General features: G+C 59.5%; 2 protein-coding genes across 4 annotated transcripts in view; both read right to left on the reverse strand.

The window, feature by feature from the left end:
• NACC2 (NACC family member 2) overlaps positions 1 to 1,167 on the reverse strand; it is a 69,340-nt gene extending 68,173 nt beyond the window's left edge. Inside the window, exon 1 of the mRNA XM_072960399.1 lies at positions 1,039 to 1,167. The gene's annotated coding sequence lies outside the window, so the exon portion shown is untranslated. The remainder of the gene's footprint in view (positions 1 to 1,038) is intronic.
• Positions 1,168 to 12,832: 11,665 nt separating this feature from the next.
• TMEM250 (transmembrane protein 250) lies at positions 12,833 to 16,838 on the reverse strand. 3 transcript variants are annotated; one of them, XM_072960405.1, is made up of 3 exons: positions 16,509 to 16,838; positions 15,650 to 15,841; positions 12,833 to 15,119 (listed from the first exon to the last, which is right to left on the reverse strand). In XM_072960405.1, the coding sequence occupies exon 3, from the start codon at positions 15,012 to 15,014 to the stop codon at positions 14,595 to 14,597; it is 420 nt and encodes a 139-aa protein (XP_072816506.1). In that variant the 5' UTR covers positions 15,015 to 15,119; positions 15,650 to 15,841; positions 16,509 to 16,838; the 3' UTR covers positions 12,833 to 14,594. The 3 variants fall into 3 exon arrangements, with proteins under 3 accessions (XP_072816506.1, XP_072816505.1, XP_072816507.1); XM_072960404.1 differs by lacking the exon at positions 15,650 to 15,841; XM_072960406.1 differs by lacking the exons at positions 15,650 to 15,841; positions 16,509 to 16,838 and adding an exon at positions 16,237 to 16,502.
• Positions 16,839 to 25,177: the final 8,339 nt, after the last annotated feature.

The following is a 25,177-nucleotide window of genomic DNA, read 5'->3' on the forward strand; positions in this document are numbered from 1 at the left end:
TTTTGTCTGATGAGCCACCAGGGCTGGGTCTCAGAGGTGGGGTCTCTGGGTGCACTTGGGAGCAAGGCAGGGATAACCAATACTTTGTCAACTGTCTGTCCTTCCCCAGACAGTGGAAGCGTTGGGTAGCCTGCCAGATGCTGCTGCGGGGTTCTGCGGGTAGCCGAGTGCTCAGTGGAGGCCTGTTGGAGGAGTGGCTAGGAGGAGCCAGGCCTCCACAGAGGGAGAGCTGGGGGGCCGCCTTCTGCCTCTGGGCTCCCCAAGTCCACACCAGTCACCTGAGACCACTGTGCCAGGCACCCAAACTCTGCTCTCTCTACTCTTGTCCTGGGCTCCAAGTAGCAGAGGGGCTCCCACCCTGGGGACTGTGGTCTTCAGGGATGAAGGGACCCCTGAAATCAAATGCAAATGGGCGGGTCTGCACGCACTGTTCTGAGAAGAGGCTACTTCTTCCATCAGAGGCTCATCTCCAAGGTTTAAGGCCCGTTTAATACACCGAACCCAAGGCTTAGCCCGGTGCTTCCTCGACCCATTCACTTGGGTCCCAGTGTGATGTAACGGAATAGACCCTAACTGTGTCCCAGGACCGCTGCCCCACCTCCTCCACCGAGGCAAATGACATCTCTTCCTTCTGGAAGCTCCATCCTTCAGCAGCTCAGGCCAACCTTGGAGTCTCCATCTCACTTCTGACCCCTTCTCCTTACTCCGCTGCTACTCTTCTGCTCCAAGCCCCTCATCCTCGGGTTCCTGCAGCAGCCCCATAACTGGTCTCCCCATCTGCCCTGCTCTTGCCCCTGCCTGGGTCTGTCACCATGTGGCAGCACAGAGATGCTTCAAAACATGTCAGATCACGTCCCTCCCCTACTCAGGTCCCTCAGTGCCACCCTCCTCCATCTCACTTCTCAGAACACAAGCCTGGGTTGGGGAGGGTAAGAACTCAGTGGTAGAGCATGTGCTTAGCAGGCATGAGGTCCTGGGGTCATTCCCCAGTATCTCCACTTAAAAAAAAAAAATAAGAACACAAGCCCAAGTCCTTACCTTCCGGAACTTGCCTTGTCACCACATCCACGCCGACTTGATCCCTCTCCAGCTCTAGCCATGCTGGCTTCTGCATGGGTCCTCCAAATGCTGGCCTCCTGCTCCAGGGCCTTTGCACCTGCTATTCCCACTGCCTGTGCCTTCTTCCCCCAATGTCTTTGAGGCTTACTTTGTCACTTCTTTTGGGTCTCTGCCCAGATGTCCCTTGACCGTGGGCCTTCTTGACCCTCCCATATGAAAGAGCCAGGTGGGCCATTGACAGCCATCTCTCCCTGATCCCACCCGGGTACTAATCCATTCTGACATTCACAGCCCTCGTCTCTTCTGCAGGCACAGGTGCCCTGGCCCTGGCCCTGGTGGGTGCCCAGCACAGATCAGATGCCCACAGACATCTGCAGAATATGGGAATCTGAAGGGTGCTGTGTGCTGGCTGACAAGGGGCTGGAACCCTCCACCCTCCCGCCCGAGTTCTGGTGCCACTTTTGTGTCCTCAGAGCGTCCCTGGTGCCCAGTCAGTAGGAAGGGAGGCATCAGGCAGGGGCCCAGACTTGGCCAGGACTGCTGGGCTGAGAAGAGACTCCTGCATCATGACCTGCAGAGCAAGAAGGCGGCGCTTCCCCACAAGGGCCCTGTCGGCCCCTTGGCCTGGGCATCCCAGAGAGCAAAGGGAGGTTAGTCTGCCTCCTGGCTCGACTCTCACCTGTAGGACACAGAAGAGCCCGGGGGGGGCATGGCCAGCATTTGCCTTCTCAGGAGGAAGCCCCCTGTCTGAGGAGCTGTTTACGGGGGCAGAGAGAACACCTGACTTAGGTCTAACCCCTCCCTTGGATGCGGCTCCCGTGTGGGGGCTTCCCGGGCCTTCGTGGGGAGGAGCCCGGGGAGGGCTCTCCTGCAAGTGTCAGAGCGTCCGTGTTCTCACCAGGGACACATTCAGTGAAGACCCCCCCTCAGGCCAAGCGGCTGTCAGGAAAGCGGTGAGGCTCCCCTTCCGGCTCGGAGAGGGGCCCTGGCCGCCCTGTTAGGGGCCGCGTGCCAGCAGCCCACAAAGCGCCTCTTTGTTAGCGCCCTGCTCCGTGCCAACCAGGCCGTCCACCCACGGTCAGGCTTTGAGCGGGGCGCCTGCCCTCCCCCAGACTCACAGAAGTCAGGCCCTCCATTTTAGTTGGGTTTCTGCCCACCCTGCTCAGGGTTCACTGAGGCCACCCCCTCTTTTAATGCTGGAACAGTCCTGATCCAATCCTCTGCCCCCAGAAAGTCAACAAGGGCCCCACGCTGGCACCACTGAGGCTTTGAGGGGATGGGGGTACTGCTCACCCTCCCGGCCATTCTGGGCCATGACAGCCCAGGGACCTCACCAGTCGGCCACCCCAGGGCCCGGGCCACCATCCAGCCAAAGCCTGGCACAGACTGTCAGACCAGGCACCTTGGACCAGCGCTGAGAACCACCCCTCAGACCTCCAGCCTGCCCCTCCAAGGAAGCCATCTCTGCTTTTGTTACTGGTGGAGCGTGGAGATCCCGCTTACCAGCAGCGGCATGATACGGGAAGGTGCTGGCTGGGGCTTGAGTCTGAAGGGCGCCCCCTCCCCCGCTTCCGCAGATCCCCCAACAAAGGGACTGGCAGCCCGATCTCCTGGAGACAGGCACCCATGGCCGCTCATAGGCCCTCCAGGCCCCTTGGCTGTCCCCACTGCCATTTCTATTTTTACGACAGCTATTCTGGAGAATCGGTAAGACCCCCAGGAAGGGCTGCCCCCCTCCGCCACCCAGGAGTCCCTCCGACATCCCGCCCAGGGCTGTGCTGGGCTGCAGGGCACTTCTGTGGTCACTTTTCGCTCCTTTTTGTGTCATTGCTGAGCTCACCCTGAAGCCAGGCTTGGCCCACAGGCCCCAGCAGCTCCTGGCTCTGCCTGCCAGGCGCCCCTGTTGCCCCCTGCAAGGCCTGCGTCGGGGGCATCCACCCACACCAGAACTAGGACCAAGCTTGTCCTGCAGTGAATGTGCGGACAGACTCCCTGGTTCCAGCCCCAGCCCTCCAGGCCTGCCCATGTTCCCCTGTGGGGGGTGAAGTGGGCAACTGGACCCTGTATGGTGGGGGTGGGGGTGGGGGTCTTAAACTTAAACTTCTGCCTTCGATGGAAAAGTCTGGCTGTCCTTCTGACATGGAAACTGGGGACAAGGGTGATGCCCAAGGACGAGGTGCAGGGAAGGAGGGGGAGGGGCAGCAGAGAGAAGGACTCTGGGGCCTCACTCAGTGTCCCTTTGTGCTCAGTGACTTTGCACCAGGCCCGAGTGGCTGCCTTCTGCCCACTCCCCGGTTTGGTCCTCTCCCCACCCACCTCCACTGTCCTAGGAGCACCGAGGCTGCCTGTCTGTGCTGGCCGTTCTCACTGCCCACTGCCACAGGGCCTTTGCACCTGCAATTCCCCTGCCTGAGACACCTTCCGTCCTGCATTGGCAAGTGAACTCTGGTTGGTTCATCCTTCAGGCCTGGGTAGTCCACCTGGGTCCTCAGGGAAGCCATCCTGACCCTCCAAGCTGGCACTCACAGTGCTGGGCCCCCTCCTTGCAGCCCTACGTACAGCTGAACTTCTACACTTGTGAGCAGATGGCTTATTCAGCCCCCTAGGACAAGGAGACAGGGCTTGCTCAGAGGGCACAGCGGAGGCTCCAACAGCCTGGGAAGGCTGCAGGTGAGGCCCGCTCCCCACGATTGGAGGTGGGGGGTGTTGGCGAGCAGGCCAGCACAACCACCTCCACAGACCAGAAAGACATCAGGTCCTCCTGGCACTCCAGCTTTGTTCCAGGCCTGGTACTCGGCCCCAGGAATCTGTGGAGAACGAGGCAGGTGAAGGCTGCTGACCTGTAGCTGTGGTCCTAGTAGGGGAGACAGACAGTCAAAAAACCCCAAAATACCATGGACCAAAAAATGCCATGCACACAGTGAGATACCACACAATCCGTTAGGCTGGCTAGAATGAAAAACAAAAGGTAACCAGTGCCGGGGAGGACATGGGGAAACTGGAATCCTGCAATGCTGGTGGAAGTTGAAATAGTGCAGCCAAAACATAGGATCACCATGTGACCAGTACCCTCCCCACAGGGTGTACACCCCAAAGAACTGAAAGCAGAGTCTTGAAGGGATGTGGGCACCTGTGCTCACTCACAGCAGCCAAAACGTGACAACAGCCCAGGTGTCTGCAAAGGGATAAACAAAACGTAGCATGTGCTTACAGTGGAGTATTGTTCAGCCTTAAAAAGGAAGTCCCGACACAGGCTACATGGATGAATCTTGAAGACATTGTGCTGAGTGACATAAGCCAGACACAAAGGACAGATCCTGTAGGATCCACTTGTAGGACAGCCTTAGAGGAGTCAAATACATAGAGAGGAAGTAGATGGGGGGGCTGGGGGAGGGGAGGGAGGTTACTGGGCACAAGATTCAGTTTGGGAAGATGAGAAAGTCCTGGAGACGGATGTGGTGATGGTTGCACAACAGTGTGAATGTGCTTAGTGCCGCTGAACTGTGCACTTAGAAGTGGTTAAGATGGTAAATTTTATGTGATGCATATTTTCCACAAGAAAAAGCCAAGTGCCCTGTGGGGCACTGAGGGGAGGAGGCTGCCAGCCGAGGGGGCACCTGAGGGATGAGCAGGGGACAGGTATCTTGATGTCACAGGAACAGGCTCCCAGTGGGGAGGGGCCACACACAGGGCTGGTCAGCAGGGACTGGATTTGCCTTGTTCTGCCCCTGGTGAGTGGTGATGGGGTCTCCTGGCTGCTGGGCAGAGGAGAATGTTCTATGAGAACCGCTGGACCTCTCCTGAGGGTCCAGGGAGGGTTGAGGGACACGGACTGGATCTGGAGGGGGACCGAGGGGTTGGGGGGTGCAGCGCTCAGCCTGTTGTCAGACAGGTGGCCTATGGTGGCCCTTTCCTTAGGTGGGGATGGGGGAGAACATTCTTGGGGATCAGCTGGGTGGAAATGACAAGTGGCCATTTCTGCTCCAGTGTCAAGGCCCTGGGGGGTCGGAAGCTTGGGAAGGAGGACCCCGCTGTCACCTGTGGTCACATGGTCTCTCCTGGTCTTTTGTTCTATTTTGTTTTATTTTATTTTATTTTATTTTTAATGGAGGTGCTGGGGATTGAACCCAGGACCTTGTGCATGCTAAGCACATGCTCTACCACTGAGCTCTATCCTCCCCCTCAACCTGGTCTTTTCTTAACCTCTCGGCATCTGGCCACACAGATGACCTTTGCTCCCCTTCCGAACGCCCTCTCGTGCTTCCAGAGTCGGACTGCTGTCCTAGGGTTCCCACTCCCTGCGCCTCCTCTGCCTCCCACCCCTGCCCGGAGACCCGAATCGCAGTGTGGGGTCCCGGGTGACAGGTGTGCTGGCATCTGTAGGACGCGTCCTTGGGCCAGGCCTGGCCTGCCCTCCCTGCTGCAGGACCAGGACCCCTGCCCAAGACTCAGGCCCTGCCGGCTCTGGGCCCCGGGTACGTGGGAGCGGCCGCGAGGATAGCGGGGGAAGCTCTGACAGCTCAGACCCCAGGCTCCAAGGCACACTGTCCCCGGCCAGCAACGCGGGGTCTGGGGTCTTCATGTGAGGCGGCAACTGACTCAGCAGGGGCCTCCACCCGAGGCTGGCAGCGAGTGCCGGGCCCCTCTGATTTGGATCTGGGTCTGGTCCTATGAGGAAAACCAGGTGCTCGGGGTCTGAAGACACCAGGGGACTAAAACCCATTCCTTCTCCTGGGGTGGCGGGGTCCACACAGTGAACTGAGGGGAGGCCCACAGGGCACGGCTGTCAGCAGAGCCTCCCAACCGGGCAAGGGCTGGGCCCATCCCCAGGTGCCCATGGGTCAGCCCTCATCTGGCCCCCTTTCCCAGGTGGTACCCTCGGGACTGAATGTGGCGACGACTGTCCACACCCAGGGTGCTTGGGGCCACGGGGATGACGGAATCCAGCCATGCCCTGTTGCCACTGCATCACCTGGTCATCTTTCTTTTGCCCTGGGAAGTTCCAGGCGAGGACCTGGTGGCTCAGATCCAGGTGAGGTGCTCAGCCTGGGTGAGCCAGGTTGGCCTTTTTGCCACCAGATACGGCCTTAGCTCAGGCCTGGGCTTCATGCTAATGGACAAGACGCCATCTCTCACTGGTCCCAAAACCCCTGGAGCCCAAGCCTCACCAGGAGCTTGCACCTCAGGGCCGTGGATCTGACGGGGTTCAGGAAGTGAACCCTCTGGGCACTTCGGTGCAGGAAGAGTCCATCGAGGATGAGGCGCCTACGAAATCAAGTGAAGGGCCAGGAGGGAGGTGGGCTTCCAGGGATGTGCCCAGAACAATCCAGAACACCTTGCAAGGAGCCACCGGGCAGCTGCAGGCTCCTTGTCAGGCGAGTTTGGATCCTTTGCACAGAGGAAAACTGGGTGAGTATTTTGGTTTCTTGTCAGAGGCTGCGAACCCGCGGCCCTCTCTGTGCGTGAATTAGGGCAGCGCCGTTTTGGTTTCTGGCTGCCTCCCCTCAGTTTAAATTGGATGCTCCAATCTTCTTCCACTTTTGTCCTAAATTTCCCTCTAACATTTAGTGCAGCTGCTTAACAGCTGCCTGCTCCTGAGAAGGCAGAGGGCGGGCGGCTGCAGTGACTCGCCTCCTTCCAGGAGGGTCTGCAGGGTCTGGTTGAGTCATTCCAGGGTGAGCATGGCAGCTAGGGGGATGGTCAGTGCCTCTGTGGGATGCAGGTAAAAACCAGACACGCTTCCCGGAGAGGAAGCCACAGGACGCAGACAGGACTTGGAAAGAGGCTTCAGCAGCTAGAGACACCCAGGTGAGATAAGTAGAAGGACTTCCAGGGGCCAGGTCCTAAACAGTGGGGCCACCTTTCCAGGAATAACTCAGCGAAAGGCAAGCACCTATGCCTGTGGGCACTTCTGAAGGGAGACATCCCACCCGAGGGACCCAGCTTACGGAGGCCTTGAATGACCTTGGACACACTCGTTCAGAAAGTGAGTGAGGAAGTCCTACTGAGTACCAGCCCTGGGGACACAAGGGACATGTTATTGACTCAATATGGGTCCCCCAAATTCTTACGTTAAATCCTAATCACCAGGTGAAGGTATAAGGAGGCGGGGTCTTTGGAAGGTGATTAGGTCATGAGGGTTTCTCACTCAAGAATAGGATTTCTGATCTTATGAGAGAGCTCCCAGGGAGCTCCGCCCCTGCCAACTGCTGTGAGGCGCAGAGAAGACGGTGTCCGGGGGCCGGGGAGCTGCCCCCGCCGGACACCGAATCCGCCGACACCAGCAGCCTGGGCTCCGGCCTCCAGGACTGCGAGAAGCAGACGCTGGTAGTTCCCGAGCCACCAGGTCTGTGATGTTGTTACAGCAGCGGGAAGGGCGGAGACAGGACCCTGTTCACGCATTCATTCAACTGCGCACAGAGTGTGAGGAGTTCTCCGTGAGAAGGCCTAGCGTCCTACAGCCAGTCCCCATGCGACGTGTCCCTGAGGTCAAGACCAGGGCCATCTGATCTGCCCTCAGGCAGGGCCTGCAGCCTTGGCCCCTGGTTTCTGGTGCCTTCCTCCGGAGAAGGGGGCCAGGAGAGCCCCCGCCCACGGGGGCAGCCTGCTGCACCCTCCTCTCCGCAGCTCCCACCCCGGGAGGAATGCTGGCTTTGGGCTCACTCCTCGGAGCCTCTCCCTCCCCTTCTGGGAAGAGTCACATCCAGCAGCCTGTCCACTCTGGGCGGTGAGTCCAGATTCCCCTGGGCTTCCTCTCCCTCATCTCGTGGGAGGAACTGGTCATGGACAGAAGCAACACCCTCCTCTCCTCCTGCCCCTGCCCCGCTCAGGGGCCGGGAACAAGGCCCTTCCTCTTGTGAACCAGCTCGGCCAGTGACCGGCTGACCCCATGCGGGAAGCAGCAGAGCACGTGGAGCAAGTACTCCAGCCTTCCAGCTTTGTACAGCCAGCTGTCTTCTCAGCAGGAACCCAGGGATAACAGCCATCAGGGGCCTCACGTTCCCAGGGGGCCCGAGCCCTGAAGTCCCCCCAAGGGCACCCAGGGGCCCTGGGCGCAAGGGGTGGCCGGGTCAGGACCTGTCCACCTGCTCTGCTCAGAATCCGGATGAAGAGGGCAGGACTGAGGACACACACAGGCACACACATGTGAGCGCACACACAGGCACGTGCACACACGCACGCACCCCCAGCCGCACAGCAAGGGTCAAACAGGGCAGCGGCCTCTCTGAAATGCACCTCGGGACCCAACGACACACTCAGGGCGCTGCCCCCGGGGATGGATGAGGGAGGATAATTGCGTTCATTAGAGCGCTTTTCTGCACTGAGGGAGCTGGGAAAAACACACAGGGTTATCACGGTACAATTTGAAACACATGCAAATAATTCATGTGACCATTAAGTCACAGAGTTGCTGCAAAGGATGAATTCACACTTAACACCCAGATTTATAGCATGGAAGGACTGCCCGTGCCCCGGGCAGCAGAAGCCCCTCAGTTCTGAAAAGCAGATGCTACAGGTGGGCTTCGGGGGCAGCCCAGACCTGGAAGAGCAGGGGCCCCTGGGCTAGCGGGACCGGGGGTGCTCCGGCCTGAGGGAGGCCCAGAACAGCCAGCCATGGTGACAGTGCAGCAAGGGCCGAGGGGCCGATACCTGCTGGTGCCCTGTGGAAAGGACTAGAAATCCCTTCTCTGGTCACATGAAGGGCAGCCGGTGGTCAGAGTGGGCTGCAGCATTCCTACCAGCGGGGGCTCCAGGGTCAAGGATGGGCGGTCCCTGGGCCCCAGGTCGTGTGTGGGGGCTCCCCACATACCCAGCTATGCTTGGCCCTGGGGCCAGACCATCTGTCTTCCAGGCCTCAGACATCCACTCACCGCCTGTCTGAGGACAGCCTACCCCTTCTGGGTCCACTGGCAAGGAAAGGGCCCACAGCCCCGCCTGATGTCACCCGTCCCTCAGCACAGGGACACACCTCCTCTGGGGCCACTTCTCCTGTGACATGACTACCACCCTGGACTGACTGATTCCAAATGAATATTCACGCAACATTTCAGCAAGGACTAGTCATTAATATTCAAAAAAGCAGAATGGAGCCTGGTCCCCACTGTAACGAATCAGGGTGACTACGCAGCCGATGGGAACATGGCCTGGACCTTTCCGACACACCCATCAGCCTCCGGAGCTTTGGTCTGAAGACACCCTCCAACTGACCAGCCAACCGAGGGCACGTGGGTGGGGGCAGGATGAGCTGTGGGGTGGCCGCCCCAGGCCCCGCCCACTCTGACAGCGGCTCTCCCTCCCACCCTCCAAGGCTCCTCCCTGTCTTCCCGCGGCTGCCCTACGCCTTCCGTGGCCCTCCCTGTCCTGGGATTACTGAGGAAGGGCCCACATCTCCCATCACACCTACTCACGGGAAACACTTGAAGAACAGAGCCGGCCCCTTCCTGCCTTGGGGAGTCCTCCTGCCTCAGAGTCCACCGGGGTCCTGTCATTCTGGGTCCTCAGGGGTCCTGGCTCATGCCCTCCCCCTACTGGCCCGGGCTGCTCCCAGCAGCTGGTTAGTTCCCAGTGGTGGCAGTGCCTGCGCCTTTCAGCCTGTCCCCGCCCAGAACAGCCTCCAGCCCGGGGTGGCAGGGGACCAGCCAGAAGTGGAGGAACTCTGCCCGACCTGGGCTCCTGGGCAACCGCATGCGGCTGGGGTGGTGTGCCCCCCATCTCCGGCTTTGGACGAGCTGACTTGCAGGCCCTGTGGTGGCCGCACCCTCCTGTGGGCCTCTTCTGCATGAGGCTGTGGATGTGACTGCACCGTGAGCACCCCCAGCATCCATCAGGCGCAGTGCGGGCCACACAGTGAGAGCCACAGCAACCCTGCCAGAGGCCCCGTGTGACACAGCTGCCAGCCTGCCCGGGCACGCTGCCCGGCGGGGGCTGGGGGAGGGGCGGGCCCAGGAGCGCTGAATCAGCTGCTCCCGCGTGGCGCTGTCCCTTCCCCGGCAAGGATGCTGGGGGGGGCTCCTTTTCTGGGGAGCTGTCAGAGTGCTGGGGATTTTCGGGAAAGTTGCGTGGAGCTTGGTGCAAGCCAGGCTCCTGGGGACAGAGGAAGGGCCTTCCCGGAAGACGGGGCCCTTTCCAAACAGAACCAAAAAGGGAGAAGAGAGACCGCCTGTGAGGAGGGAAGGAAGCATGTTCCCTCCCTCCCCGAACGTGCTGACTCAGCACCAAGCGCCTGCCACGCTCTCTCGTCCAATCAGGCTCTGGAAGGGACAGGGACCTCTCAAGGTCAGGGAACATCAATATCCCGAGCGAGTCCCAGTGGACGGCCCTTCCTCCGCAGCAGCGCTGGGGGTCATGCTCTGGTCCAGAGCTGGGCCTCACCTGCCCCGGCCATGCTCCAGGTGACAGCTGCCTCCCTCCCCCTCGGCTGTCCACCCAGAGGGTCAGGGAGGTGGGACGACACAGGGGTCTGAGCCGCAGCCAGGAGTGGCTGCTGGCTGCTGGGACAAAGAGGGCATGCTCCGAGGGCGCCTAGTCCGCCACGTCCACCTCGCCCGGGGCCTGGACAGAACCTAGGCTTCCTCAAATAAGCCCCTGGTTTCTAGAAATTCCCCTTCTTGCCGAAGCCTCCTTCCCACTGGCTAGATTCCCAGCAGAGGGACGGGCTGGAACCCAAGCCTGGCTCCGTGGGCGTGGCCTCAGAGAGGCCGTGGTTTGGGCTTTTTCTCCCACAAGCACCCCCAACACCTGGTGCGAAGGAAGCCAGAAGGACTCAGCGACTCAGCCCCAGTTCTTTGTCGGAGGGAACCGCCTCTCTCTCCCTCCCTCCTCTCCTCCCTCTTTCCCCCTTCCCCTCCCTCCCTCCCACAGTCTGGCTTCTGCCCCAGGCTTGACCTCCTGTCTCGAACACCTGCTGCCCTCTAGACACTCTCCTGCCCGGGGAGCACCCTCCCTCGATTCTGATCATCCTCTTCCCAAGCCGCTAGCCTCCCGGGGCCCCCTCTGAGTCTCCCACGCCTGGGCAGTTGCTGACCACTGCTGCCGCCCAGGTCTCCCCGGGGCACTGCTCCTCCACCCTCCCTTGGCCAGCCTCCCCTGTGGTCACTGTGCCTGCCCGCCCTCCCCCACCCACCGACTCCCAAGCCAAGGCGCACTGTCGTCACCACTGCCATCCAGGTGCTATCTCCCCTCCCAGTAGAGGCACAGCTGGACTGGCGTTGCTGCTGGGGTCCCTGGGCTGCAGACACAGCCAGCTCCCCAAGTGCAGTGCCGTTTGGGCCCAGGAGACCCAGCTCTGGACGGCGCCCGAAATGGTAACTAGAGCCCAGTCTCAACAGAACCGGGCTGCGCTGGCCACCCCCACGCGGCCCACCTTCCTGCGGCTGGCCCGCTCCGCGTGTCCTCTTCAAGAGTGGTGACCGTCACCCAGGGGGCGCTGGGTTAATTCAGCCCAGAGGATGGGAGTCTAGCGGGAAGCTTGCCCCCATGTACCATCCTGGCATGTACCATCCACCGTCCAGCGGGGTGACCTGGAGCCCTGGGGGGCTGTCTGATCCGACTTCAGCTGCGCGGCCACAGCAGCCCTGGCTCCCATGCCAGGGGCCCTCCGGGGCTGGTGGCTCCCACATGGGACAGCAAAGAACAACCTCATCACACACAGGTCGTGCTGGACAAAGCTGGTCCAGAGAGCCACCGAAGAAACACTCCATCTTGCCTGAAACAAGGGGAGGCCGGGAGAGGCAGCCTGTGGAAACGCAGAAGGCGGGTGTCCTGGAGGTCCAACATAGTGAGAGGGCAAGTCGGGGACAGTGCTGGCCGCTGCCACTCACTCCCAGTGAAGCTGGCACGCCTCTGAACGTCACTGCTTGTGCACCCAGATCTGGGTTCCCCAGCATCGCCCGGAGACCGAGACACAAAGACCCTGGGCCCAGCCTAGGTCTGGGGGATGAGGCCTGGCCGGGCTTTGTCAAACAAACTACCCCTCCCTAGGGTCCTTTTCTGGGCCAAGGCTCTTGTATGGGTTTTACCAACTCTGCCAATAAAATCCAAACCCCAAAGGCTCAGATGGTTTTCTTCTGAGATATCTAGTTCCATGAAATTCCAGAGACAGCAAAAGACTGCCCTGTCACGGAACCCACAGCTCCCCTTTCAGTGGCACTTTCTGGCCCCCAGGCTGCATGCGGGGACATCGGCCTCATCAAGTGGGAAGAAGCCTTTACGAGTGAGACACTGAGTGTCCCCTGCACAGAAGCCAGGGACGCCTTGACAAAATAAAGACACCAGGTAACGACGAGTTTCACCTTTGAAACTGCTTTTTGGTGAAGTAAGAACCGTAACTTTGGTTTTCTGCCAGTTAATTCTCCTGCGCACCAGTCTCTTCTCTGAAACTGAGCGCACCCTGTATGCACAGGCCAAGTCCTCCCGCCATTTGTCGGCATGTGAGGGCATCGCCTGTCATGAGGACGACACACGCTCCCCTGTGGGTTGAATCCAGCCCTCACGGACCTCGCCAGGGTCCCTCAGCCAGCGCTGACACATTCTCGCTGCCACCCCAGCCAATTCTCCGGACAGGCTCCGGCAGTGGGACCCTCTGGCCTCAAGGTCAGGGTGGGCCCCCTCCCCCAACAGCCCATCACACCAGCCCCTCCTCCAGCACAGCAGATGACCGCTTTTAAAAGTCCGTGGTTTTACTTGTGAAAAATGGCCTCTGTGGTGTTTTTGGCTGGCTATAGTCTTCAAAAGAAGGAATAAACTTTTTGAGTTTGAAGCAATCACTCCATCAAGATGTTAAAAAAAATAAGTTTAATGCAGGTGGCTCGTTTCATAAAGAATTTCACAGGCACTCAAGACACCGAGCAGCTTTGTGTCCGCACGGCCACAACCCCTCCACCCCAGCCCTGTGGACACGTGCCCACCTCACAGGGGGCCTCGGAGGATCTGAGTCATGTGAGTCAATTAACACAAAACAAAGCTTTTAGGAAACAGCATGATTTAGTGCAAAAGATTCTCTGCAGCTCCGAGAAGTGGGGTCCACGTAAGCTGGCTCCAGGCAACTCAGACAGGCCCACCCCAGCCTCCTCCTCCGAGCAGTGGACGACAGATGGACACAAGCTGGCTACGCGCTAAAGAGCACAGTTTACAGCCAGGTGTTTTTTGCTTTCTCTCCCTGATTTGGGTTTCCTTCCAGTGGCACACAGCTGTCCCGACAGCTCCCCAGGCTGCAGGGCTGCCTGGCCAGGCCGGGTTGAGGGGACCCCTGCCCGTGCCTGGGGGTGTGGGAACACAACTTGGGGTGACGCAGCATCGGCCTGTCACCCCAGTGTGGGGCCCTTCATCCCACACGTCCCTCTGCTGTCCCAGCACAATCTTCAGAGTGCCTCTCACCTGCCTGCAAGGCCCACAGCCGCCTTGTCCCTGTCTGACAGAGAAGGCCAGGGTGGGCCATCTGGGTGAGACGCTGGCCCCCTGGTCTACAACCAAAAGCCCCCCGGACCAGGGCTCCTTCCTGGCCCACATTCATGCCTGCTTTTCACTCCCAGCTGTTCTAACTGCTGCCGGGGGCAGGAACAAAGGGGCAGCGGAGCCCCTCCATCGGAGGTCCGGCCCTGGTGCACCCCTGACTCCAAGAGCAACTTCTCTGCACTTGCGCCTCCTCTGACTCTGCTCCCAACACACACGACTCAATCCTGGATGCTCCCTTAAGGGAAGGGACTGAAAGCAGCCCCCAAAAGCCAGAAAGAAACTGAGGTGCCTCTTCAGAAATCCACACGTGAAGAGATGACAGCATCCAGCCAACATCCTCAACAGACCTGGCCAGGAGGACGACTGGTGCGCCTGGACCCTCCCCTGGGCGGGACCCTCCCCTGGGCTGGCCCCTGATCCAGGAACCTGCCAAGCAGACCAAGGTGACCCTGAAGCCCAGCCTGGCACTCAGGACCCCACCGCCTCACAGGGTGACAGATAGAGAAGAGTCTGTGGCTTGAACCCAGACTTGAGTGGCCCAGGGCAGAGTGAGCAGCTTCATGGCAGTGTAGTGCATCAGCTGGGGGAGCCTGACACTTCCCTAAGGCTGGGGCAGGGGTCGGGAGTGTACCCGAGGAGGCTGTGTGGCCAGGAGAACCGCCCTCCAGACTTGCACCTGGGCAGCACACCCCTCCCCGGGGCCTCCCACACCACTGGTGATGCCAGTGTCCTGGAGAGGGGACAGGGACGCAGGCCCTCCAAGTGTAGACTGGACCCATGGGCTGCACCACACAGCATATCTTGGAAAAGTGCGGGCTAAAACCACAAGCAGGTGGCCCGGGGGACACTGGACCTAAAGCACATACAGAAGGGTCCAGGCAAAAATCAGCAGGAGGGAGGGCGCCAGTGTCCCCTTCACAGAAAAGTCTCAGCCCTTTCCTCTCAGGGGCCAGACCCAGGCTGGGGGCGGGTCATGTCCGCGGGAGGGAGTGGAATGGGCCCTGACCCACTTGGCCAAGACCACGCAGCAGGGACATCGACACCGGGTCACAATGATCCACCCCAGAGCCAGGCCCGGGCCCTCACATGTCCACGAAGACCATGAAGCACCAGCCCAGCCCCCCGACCAGCAGCATGGTCACGTGGATGCCATGGATGAGCAGCTCGTTCAGGAGGCGGAAGTCCACGCGCCGGCGGCCGAGCAGCAGCAGCAGCACCGACAGCTTGAGCTGGAAGCGCAGCAGGACGCGCACGCCCAGGTACTGCAGGCAGAAGAGGGCGGCCAGCGCGCCCCACAGCGCGGCCGTGAAGAGGCTGCAGCTGAAGTACAGCAGGAAGCGGATGAAGCCGTAGAGCCAGCGCGCCCGAATGTACACGTCGAAATTGTTGTACTTGGTGCGGGCCAGGCGGGAGGTGCGCGCCGGTCCACAGGCTGCGTGCAGGCAGGTGGTGTGCGGGCCGTGGAAGGAGCGCACCCGCCGGGGGATGGGCATGACCGGCATCGGCGCTAGCTTGCGGCGGTGGCAGCGTCCAGGCGGCGGTCAGCATAGGCGTCATGGGCACCTGGGCCTGGGAGTCTGAGGCTGAGCCCCGGGGGAGGCGTGGGCCTGCAGGGAGAGCGACAAGGGGAGGAGCCAGGTCATCCCGGGACACCAGGGGCTACAGGGAAACCGAGTCTGGGACTTGGGATCTGCTCACACACCTTCCCTCCTCTCACCCCTGGGGTTATTCTGTTTCACAAATGCTACTGAGGATGCTCCAAAGGGTCCCACAATCATGTGAGAACCAAACTGAGAAGAAGGGCCAGGAGAGTGGCCACAAGTCCCCGGAGGCAGTCCATGCCAAAACCGATGAGAAAGGGCCAAGAGAAACCCTGGCTATCCTCAGCCACCCCCAGACTTGGCGAGACTCCCCTTCACTGGACTCACCGTCTGCCTTCTATCTGGAATGCCCATTCCTGGCTGCTCTATCCAAGGTGATTAAGTCCCTGAGTGGCAACCCACTACAGGATCACAGGAGGGAGAGGGAGCCCACAGGGCAGACGGAGCAGTTCTCTTCAGCAACTTGACAGGCCAAGTGCTGGTGACCAGAGAGCTGCGGTAGGGGGCAGGCAGCAAGTACAGAGCTCTGGGCTCACCTGCAGGGCCTGAACCCTGGTGCTGTCATCCACGGAGTGACCTTGGGCAGATCACCTCCCCCTGAGACGGTCCCTGCTCTGCAAAACGGGCACTGGGCACCCAGGGGTGCTGTGAGAAGCTGGTGTTACAGGGCAAGAGCTGCCTGAGGATGACTGCTGATGGCCGGCGGTGTCATCGCAGGGGATGGGGCCCTGTGGACGGAACCACCACAGGGAAGGAGAAACACAAGTGGCTCTCTCGTTTTGCCTAGTAACTGCCATTATAGCCTAAATGATTCGTGGGTGGAGATACAGAACTGGAAATACAGGATGTGTATAATCCGAGCAGCAAAGTTGGTTACAGGCTCCAGGGAGACACTGCCTGAGACATCTGCCTCCGATCACATGGCTTTTAGCCTGGGGGCCTATTGAGGGACTTCTGCTCGCTCCCGCTCCGGCCGCAGGTCGCAGCAAACGGCCGCCCACGTGCAGCTCCGGCCAGAGGTGCAGGCCGGGCAGGTCCACCCTCCCCTTCGCACAGGCCCAGCCCTTCCTGCAGACTTCGGCCAGAACCCGATCTGACAGCAGCTGCTCCATCCAGGCTTCACCTGGTCAGCCCGCCAGCCCCCGGGAATGGCATTCAGACGTCGTTGCTCCCTTCAAGCTGCAGGATCGCAGCCGGCGGCTAGTAGTCGTTCGCCATCCTCCCATCACCACCTGGCCGCAGGCAACGCGTCTACGCCACAGGCTTCCAGGTCGGGGGCGCCGGTGCGGCACCAACGCGCTCACCTCTGGGGGTGCCGGGCTCCCGGCCCCGACCCCAGAGGCAGGACCGACCCGCGGCCCCCCGCGCCCCGCCCGGGCACCCCTGCCCGCTCACCGGGTGCCCTCTCCGCGCCGGCGTCCCGAGCCGCGCGGCCCCCTGTCCCTCGGGGCTGCGGGAGCAGGGCGGCCGCATGCTGCCGACGGAGCGGCCAGGACACTCACGCGTCCCCGCCCCGGGCCGCCCCGACCGGCCAGGGGCTCCCGCGCCCGGCGGCCGGCCGCGTTTGGCCCAGCGTGGGAGCCGTAGCGCCGTCCCTCTGCGGCCACCGTAGGACTTTCTTCACGCCCCCTCCGCCTGCGCCGACACCGAGAGCGCCTCCCTTCCCCCAGCTCGGCGCCGACCCTGAGCACCCAGAACTCGGCGCTTCCCAAGGGCGGGGGTGCGTGCGTGCGTGCGTGCGTGCGAGGGCGGCGCACCACCCATGACGTTAATGCCAGAAGACACCGCCCCTCCTACGCCACTGGCCCGCGGCCTGTCCTGCGCATGCGCAGATAGTGCAGCTACGCCGCGCAGCCTCTGCGCACGCGGCGCTGCGCCCGAAGCGGTTGGCAGTGCGCAGGCGCGCGCCCTCTGTGGTGCTACGCCAGCGTCTGGAGAGCACCTGCGGTTGGCCCCGGGACCCGCGCGGCCCAGCGTGTGTGCCGCCCCGCGGGTCGGGAGCGGGCTGGCTGGCACACCCCATAAACGTAGGCATCCCCAAATGTAGGGAGTTGGGGGCTGGCCGGCTGACAACCCACAGACACCAAGGTCCCCAAATGTTGAGGTCTGGCCAGACTGGGGTACACCATCCGTGGACACACGTCCTCAAATGTAGAGTCAGGGTGGGATGGCTGGCACCCGCAGAGACCTGGGGTTGCCTTTCCCAGGAGAAAGGAGTTCCGTGTAGACGTGTTTCAATATTTTAATCCGACCAGGTCAGGGTAAGGCAAGCACCTGACGCTCCTTGGATGTGGTTGGCAAGTTCCATCAGCCGGAATTTTACCACGTTCGGAGAACCTGTTAGTTGCACACACGAAGTGGCTGGTTCTGTCCGCCAAGTGTCGGGGTGCCGGTCTTGTTCGCTGTTTTTGCTGCTGGGTGTTCTGATAGAGACCAGCTCCTCGGACATTCTTTACAACGAACAGCGGGCCATGCCTTGCTCCTGGCTGACCCGCGGGGCCGAGAGCCTCTTCACCTGCAGGAGCCCCTGACTGCCAGCACGTCACCTCCCCACGAAAGTCCTAACCCTAGCCTGTCCACACCTCCCGGTCATGTAGGAAGGGGCCTGATGCTTGGTGGTCCTGGCCTTTCAACTGCTACCCTGCTATTGAGGAGGGCTTAGCAGGATCGTGGTGGAGAGGGGAGGAAGGGGCAAAAAGATCTGAGGCCCAGGGAGTTTTTTTTTAAAGTTTCCAGAGCAGCAAGAGAGGATGAGAGAGAAGAGGGCTATTTTAAGAAATGTTTCTTAAAATGCATCTTCTCTGCGGGCTGGAATTACACAGTGGCCCCCTGCTCTGCACCCCACCCGAGGGTGGTGGTTTTCCTTCCCAGCCCTGAGTCTAGCCCTGTCCCCTTGAGATACCCTATGGGGGCACCCCTCAGCCTGTGAGGAGGTCCCGTTGCTCTTGTCCCTGACTTGTACCTTCACAATTGCTTTTGCTCCACCCAGTGAGCTTCTACTCACCCTTCAAGACCTCAGTCAATACCCCCTCCTCTGGGAAGCCTCCTCCAACTGTGTACTATCCCTTCCCTGGCCCCACTACCCCCCTCCAAGGGGGGGGGGATTCTGACTGCTCTCTACCCTGCTCTTCCTCCACCTCAAAAGCTGCAAATATCCATTTATGGACCAGTCTCTCCCACTAGCTAAGTTTACTTACCGTGACCCATACAATAAGATGTATTTTACGTTATAATTTAGTCTACACATGCACATATTTAAACAACTCCAGAAGCTTCACTAAACAATAGTTAGAAACAATACTTCTCCTGACCACGCACTCTGATATGTTCTGTTGTTTCATTCAGTAGAAGTGCTAAGTGCTACCCACTTGCAGCCTGGCAGTCACCGGGTCCGGAGCCCCAAGGACAAGGATGAGTCTGTGTCCTCAGGGCCAGCTCGGTGGCAGGGCAGGGGAGACGCCTGGCAGGTGCTGTGTTTGCAGGCTTGCCCTGGTGTGGGGGTCCAGCGGGGGAGTCCCGTCACACTCTCCATCCTCCCAAGCATCCCTCTGCCATCTGCCCCAGGCCTTCCTGCGGGTGTCCGAGCTGTGGGCAGTGGTCTGGCGCCACCTCCTGGGATGGGACAGTGCCGCAAGCCAGCTGCCAGGATACTGTGTGAGCCCTCACAACACAGGCATGTTGTGTGTGCTGTTGGGGCAGGAAGCCTCCATCAGCAGGGATTCTAGAGAAAGCCACAGCCCGCTCTGAGCCAAGCACTCTGTGAAGGGCAGAGGGGCCCGAGCAGAGCCCCCCCAATGTTCAGCGACCTCGTGGTCCTGATAAACAGCTATGCAGTCACCTCACCATCAAGAGGCGGACTCCAGTCCCCTCCGCTCGGCCCTGGGCTGCCTTAGAGACCAGATCCTGAGGCCCAGGTGACACCTCATGCTATCTGGGTCGCTCACCGACTTGAGTCTTCTCAGCTGAGCCCCCAGATGGCACAGGGCAGAGCAGCTCTCTCTGGGCCCTGTCCACATCCCTGGTCATGTCACTCGTCCTGTGAGCGGAACAAGATGCTTGCTGTTGTATGGTACCAGGTTTGGGGCGGTCTGTTACGTGCCCGAGTGCTTTGGGTGAACATGCCATTTCAGATCCTTACAACCACCTTCAAGGTAAACAGTCTCACCTCCACTTTGCAGATAGGGAAAGAGGTTTTTGCTCAGGTGAGGCCTGATTCCAAAACCCAGGATGAATCCACCACTCTTGGCTAATATGAGGCATGCGTGCTGCACCACCTAATCCAGATTCCCTGCAGACATCACTGGTTGATTTGGTACCCCGTGGCAGACTTCACTAGTTGATCCAGCACGGTGGTAAACTCCCCAGTCATCTTCCCAATGGCCATGTCCCTGCTAGTCCTGGGTTATAGAATTCCAGCCTATTTGTGGGGGCAGCATGCCCTGCTAACGGCTCACAGCATCTCCCATCCCTGATGTGACTCCTCTATTATCCCCAGGAACCCAGGGAGGGTGCCCTTTCCTCAGGGTGGACTCTGGGCCGGTGTCCTGACGGCCACCTGCCAGTGTGTCATAAGAGCCAGTTGGGCACCCAGAGGTCACCACGGAAACAGCAGACTGCATTTATGGAGGGCAGTGCAATGAAGTAGTCAGAGTGTGTGCCCCAGACCCAGCTGGCCTGGTTTGGCTCTTCCTCCACCACTTTCTAGCTGTGGCAAAGGTCCTCTGTTCTCTGGGTCCGCTAGTGCCTCCCAGGTGGTTGGAGAGAGGGGGCGTGGCCTCGCATCCCACCTCTGCCTCCCCTCCTCCCAGTTCCCCCAGCTGGCTGACTCTCCTCCATCTTTCCAAGTCCAAAGTTGGCATGGGCTGGTCACTCAGTCTCAGAGTAGTCGTGCCTGGGCAGGGAGGCCTCCCACCACCCGCTCCCTAGTCCCACCTATCTGGAGCGGAAGCTCCTGTTCCCAGCTGCAGCCCTGGAGCCTGGCACACAGCAGGGTCTGGGACTGCTTGATTAGTTGGTTGGTTAAGTGCCTGGCCTGGGATGGGCATTAAAAACTGGAGGCCCAGGCTTCGGAGGGAAGCAGGCTTCAGGCTGGACTGCCCAGTGCTGTCCACGGGCATTAGCTCTCCCGGCTCCCCTCTGGGCCCCCCGTGTGCCCAGTGTAGGGGCAAAGGGCACTAGAGGGAGCCTAGGCTGCGCTGGATGCTGGAGCAGCATGCAGATCCGGCTGTGGGCCTGGGAGTGACCCTGGGGACTGTGCCAGGTGGCTAGATTATAGTTTATAGATGACAGATTTGCCCTGATTTCAGAAGTGTGTTGGTCCCCCGACTCCCCCAGGTTCTGCAGTGAGATAAGCTATGTAACCTTCCTAAGTGTCCAGCCTCCAGCTGTGAGGGGGACATCACATCCCAGTGGCCATGAGCCAGGACCTCATGATGTGGAGCCCTCAGGCAGGGCCGGGGTGGGATGCGTGTTCGGTAAACACTGATGTGGACTGAGCTCCCGGCCAGGGACCCAGGCTCCCACCATGGGAAGGAGGAGTCCCACAGCCATCTTCCTGGTGGCCCTCACCTCATCCCAGTGGCAGGGCCATGGCTGTTCCATGCACGTGCCCTTCTAAGCCCAAGACACAGGCCGCGAAGGGGGCCAGGGAGGCTGACGTTCAAGGTTAGCGGCCCCATCGGCTCAGCCCCTTCCAGCGCCCCCATGCCCAGCCCCAACCCAGGCTGTATTTTCTCTTGTGCTAATTTCACAAAAGACACAGCTCAGGCTCCTGTTGATTGAACAGTTTCGTGCTGACAGGAGTAAAGATTTGTGGCGGGGTTTATCATCACCCCAGAGTGTGGGCGATTTGTCTGGCTCCAAGGAGCCCGGCGGGACAGATATGTTTTATGGCAAGCTTGGAAGACAAACTTAGGCATTTATATGTCACTTGTTGCCATATAAATGCTAACTTGTACTTCTTTCAAAACTTTTAATGAATTGTATACATCTGGGAGATTTATAGGGTGACCGGAATGGCTCAAAATGTTACTTTTAACATATTTGTCACTTTGGCAATGGCACCAAAAAAATCTGGGAGATATTGCACTCAGAAATAAATCATACCTAGATGCATCTTAAAAGAGGTTTATTTTGGTCGTTAATGGTTGATGGGCCTCCCCCCGACCCAGTGCAGGATTTAAAGTTAAATTATGCAAAATCAAAAACAAACCTTAGACTACTTAATCAAACGTGCATAAAACTGTCAGGCCCAAATAAATTCTCTCAATTAACTTGCTTCAGATTGTGATTGCATTCGCTAATTTAATCAGTCCCAGAATAATCTGGAGGCCCGGAAATGATGAATGGCTGTGTGTACACGCGGCAGGCAGTGGGGGCAGAGCCAGAGTGTAGTGGGACGGGGAGGTCAGGGACCACCTGTTTCCACCAAGCAGCCCTTTTCCTTCCCTCTCATGGGGGTGGAGCCCGTCAGCTCGAATCCACATTGATGTGCTGTCCTGGGAAGGCAGCAGCCTTCACATGTGTCACCTGGGAGTCACCACCTGGAACCAGTTCCACTCTGGTTTTGCTTGGCTCTGGAAGGCCTGGTGCTCACAGCAGTGTGGATGCCAGCTCCCTCCGGGTCTTTGCCAGAGGATAGGAACTGTGCTGGAGATGGTGCTCACCGACATCTCCCCCTGAGCCTGTCCGTTCCTACCTCTGATTCTTGATTAATGAGAGTTTTGACTTAAACTGCCTTTTGGCTTTTTGAGGGGGATGAGGAGTAGGGAGCAGTGATAGGCAGACAGGCCAGGATGAACTTGTGCCCCAGGCCTGGGCCTGCAGTGGGGGGAGGTGGTCCCTGCTCAAGGTCTGGCCCAAGGTGGGCACAGAAGTGAACTGGCCGAGCGAGCCCTGTGGTGGGGACCTGGGCAGTCCCATTTCCCTGTCACTGCTTCCCATCTGACAGAGGCTGTGCACCCTCTGTGACCTCCCAGACTGGAACAAATCACCAAGGAGACGTGCACGAGGCTTTGTGCTTTAAGAAGGGAACAGAAGCTTTGTGGAATGTTTGGTTTCTTTTTGTAAAACCTGGTGAGTCAATTTCAACCAGAACGAAAATCTGCTTATTGGGTAATTCTAACAGACAAGAAAGGGAAAATACAGAGAGAGACTGAGAGACAGGGATGGAGAGAGGAGGCTGGGTGCAGCTGGTCCAGGCGATCAGGGATGGGTTGGATCACTCTGTGGTTCGGTACAAGCTCCTGACTGCTGCCAGTATCTCGGGACCCCAGCTCGGGACCCCCACCTCACCGCCAGGGCCCCTTTTTACCCCTCTCCCCACATTTTGGCAGAGGGCCTCTGTTAAGCCATCAGCATGCACTCTGCCTCCCCTGTTTGCCCAGCCGCCCTGTGGAGCCCTCTGGGAACGAGCCCCCACTCAGTCCTGGGAGACAAGAAGACAAACTTCGTTCCCTGGTGTCTGTTCTCTGCCTGGCAAAGTTCTCTAATACTATATTTCATTGTCAAAAGAGGGATTCTGCGGTGTCTCTGTGTTTGCATTCTGCTCTCCCACACTCGGCCTTCCGTGAGGAATATTTTCCACATTGGTGGACACTCTTCACAAGTCTGGCATCTAAGGCCACATGCATTCCAGTGCACGACGTCCCATCATCACCGCATCATTCCTCTCCACTGGACTCGAGTGCTGGTGCCAGTTGGTGAACACCCCAGTATGTGAACCTGTGTGCATACACGTTTCATATTCCCTTGGGATGAATCGCTGAAGCCAGTAACTTTTCAAGGCCCCTGACATTTGCTGCGGCTGGACCCTCGCTGTCCCCACTGCAGCAGAGGCTCGAGGTTCAGGGCTCGGGGGTACTGCCTGAGGTTCAACCATCTCCACCCCTCACCTGCTCTCCCTGGTACAGACTGAGTCTCCTGAGAACAGCTAGCCTGTCCTGCCAACCAAATCCTGCCTCCTGTCATTTTCAAAATAAGCCTCAAGGGATGTCCGTGCTGCAGAGAAAGAAAGCTGTGAGCTGCTCGTTCCCGGGGCTCTGGAGCGGCTCTGCAAGGAAGGGCCTGAGGGGCCCCTATCTGTAGAAGCGCAGAGGGTGGTGGTCCAGGTCACAGCAAAAAGGACACTTACTTGGAACACAGTGTCCAGGCTCAGGATGGCCTCAGCCAGCAAATGTACTGAAGGCCACTGGGGCAGAAGAACAGCCTGTCCCCCAAGCTGTCAGCCCACCAGAGCTCCAATCTCAGTAAATATAGGTGGTGACGCTGGAAAGCATCATGTTCAGTGAGCTCCGCACGGAGGACAAGCGCTGTGTGCGTCCACTGGTAAGGGCCCTGGAGGTGTCGGACCCACAGAGGCAGGATGGTGGGGGCCAGGGGCTGGGGCAGGGGAAGGTGTCAGTGTTTAGTGGGGACAGAAAGGAGTTTCAGTTTCGGATAATGAGAAAGTCCTGGAGATGGATGGTGGTGATGGTTGCACAACGATGTGACTGCACTCCTAAAAGTGGTTATGGTGGTAAATTTTACGTTATGTATATTTTACTACAATAGAAAGAAAAAAGGAGGGAGGTACAAACATATATTCCTAAATGTTTGAATTTGGGTAAAAACACTGGAAGAGTAAAAAGGTTGGGGCCCAGGGGGAGGGGCTCTCTCCACGTGGACAGTAGGGTGTGCACCTGACGTCCCAGCTGATGGACGTGGCTTTTGTCCGCAGACCTCAGCCCTCACACAGGCCCGGGGGGTGGTCTTGTGCAGATGTCCACCGAGTTTGCACGTGTACCTGCTGCGTCAGCGCCTTTCAAGTGGACCTGCCCTCTCCCTCCATCACACCCTACAGCCTTCCAGGTGCTTCCAGCGGGTCCTCCTGCACCTGCTCCGCTGCTGACCCTTTCGGAGGTGCTCTGGGATCTGCGGGTTAGTGGCGGGAGATAAACTAAGCGGAACCTGGGGAGGGACAGAAGTGAGGTCAGCGTGTGCCCCGGAGGCAGGCCAGCTGAGGGACGCCAGCCTGGCCAGCTTCCTGGCTGGCAGAGGCAGCGGCCCCAGCTTGGGCAGCAGGCCCCCAGCTGGCATCCCCCTGGGGTCCCCAGCTCTTTGGAGCAAGGCCCCTGGACTTGGACGCTCCAGCGTGGGGGCATCAAGAGCAGTAAAGGGTACTGGGAGCTGCTCTACTGACCCTCGGAGAAGGACAGCGGACACTGTGTGCCCCCAACACAGAAACTGCTGCTCTCCAGCAATAGCCCAGCCTCAGCAATGCTCTTGTGTCCTGGGGATGGTGCCCCCTACAAAGGGATGCTCCCCACCCCACTTACCAAGCAGTGACCCTTTCAGGCAGGGGCGCTGAGGCCAGACCGCCCTCGGGACTCCTACATCCTGGCTGCATCTCTGGGGTCTGGCCACCCCTGGGTCTAGCTTCCTCCCCTGTGTGAGGGTGGGATGGGGGCAGGGACAGGAGTGCATTAGCTCTCATCAATGCTGGGTTGACATCAGGGCAGACCAAGGCCCCTCCCTTCCCTCACCTCCGACCTATGTCCTAGGGCCCTGAGAGCCCCGCTGTCAGCTCCTGGAAGCGCTAACAGTCTGAGGCCCAGGACTCAGGTGCTGGATCGAGCCAGCCCTGAAGGTGGCCCCAAACTGGCTCTTCTGCACCCATGTTGTGTGTTGCTGCTGCTGTTTAGCGGGGGCCCCCGGTGGTCTGGGTCTGGAGGAATGGCCTACCCTCCATCCTCCCTGCTAGCTCTCACGAGTGGTAAGGGCTGGTGGGGCAGGTTCTCTGCACTACATGGGGATAGTCACAGCATTCGGCACTCACTCCTGGGCAGTGACCCACTGTGTTTCATAGACCTAAGACTGCACGGACTGCAGGCCCACCAGTGTTTACAACTGGGGGAGGAAGAAAAATATTGCCAAACACTGACTCCCCGCCCTCGTGGACAGGAGGAGGCGGAAGCTTCCGAGGCGTCGTCACGGACAGGTGCGCATCTTAAAGGAGCAGGTGCGCATCTCGGCGCCTGCACAGTAAGGCATCTCAGCACCCTCTGCTGTGGGTGACGGAAGGACTA

The sequence above is a fragment of the Vicugna pacos genome, chromosome 4, assembly GCF_048564905.1.
Source record: "Vicugna pacos chromosome 4, VicPac4, whole genome shotgun sequence".
In the NCBI taxonomy this organism is placed as follows: Eukaryota; Metazoa; Chordata; class Mammalia; order Artiodactyla; family Camelidae; genus Vicugna; species Vicugna pacos.

Coding starts and splice junctions, on each gene's coding strand:
- TMEM250 (XM_072960404.1), bottom strand. CDS start 15,014: ATGCCGGTCATGCCCATCCCCCGGCGGGTGCGCTCCTTCCACGGCCCG.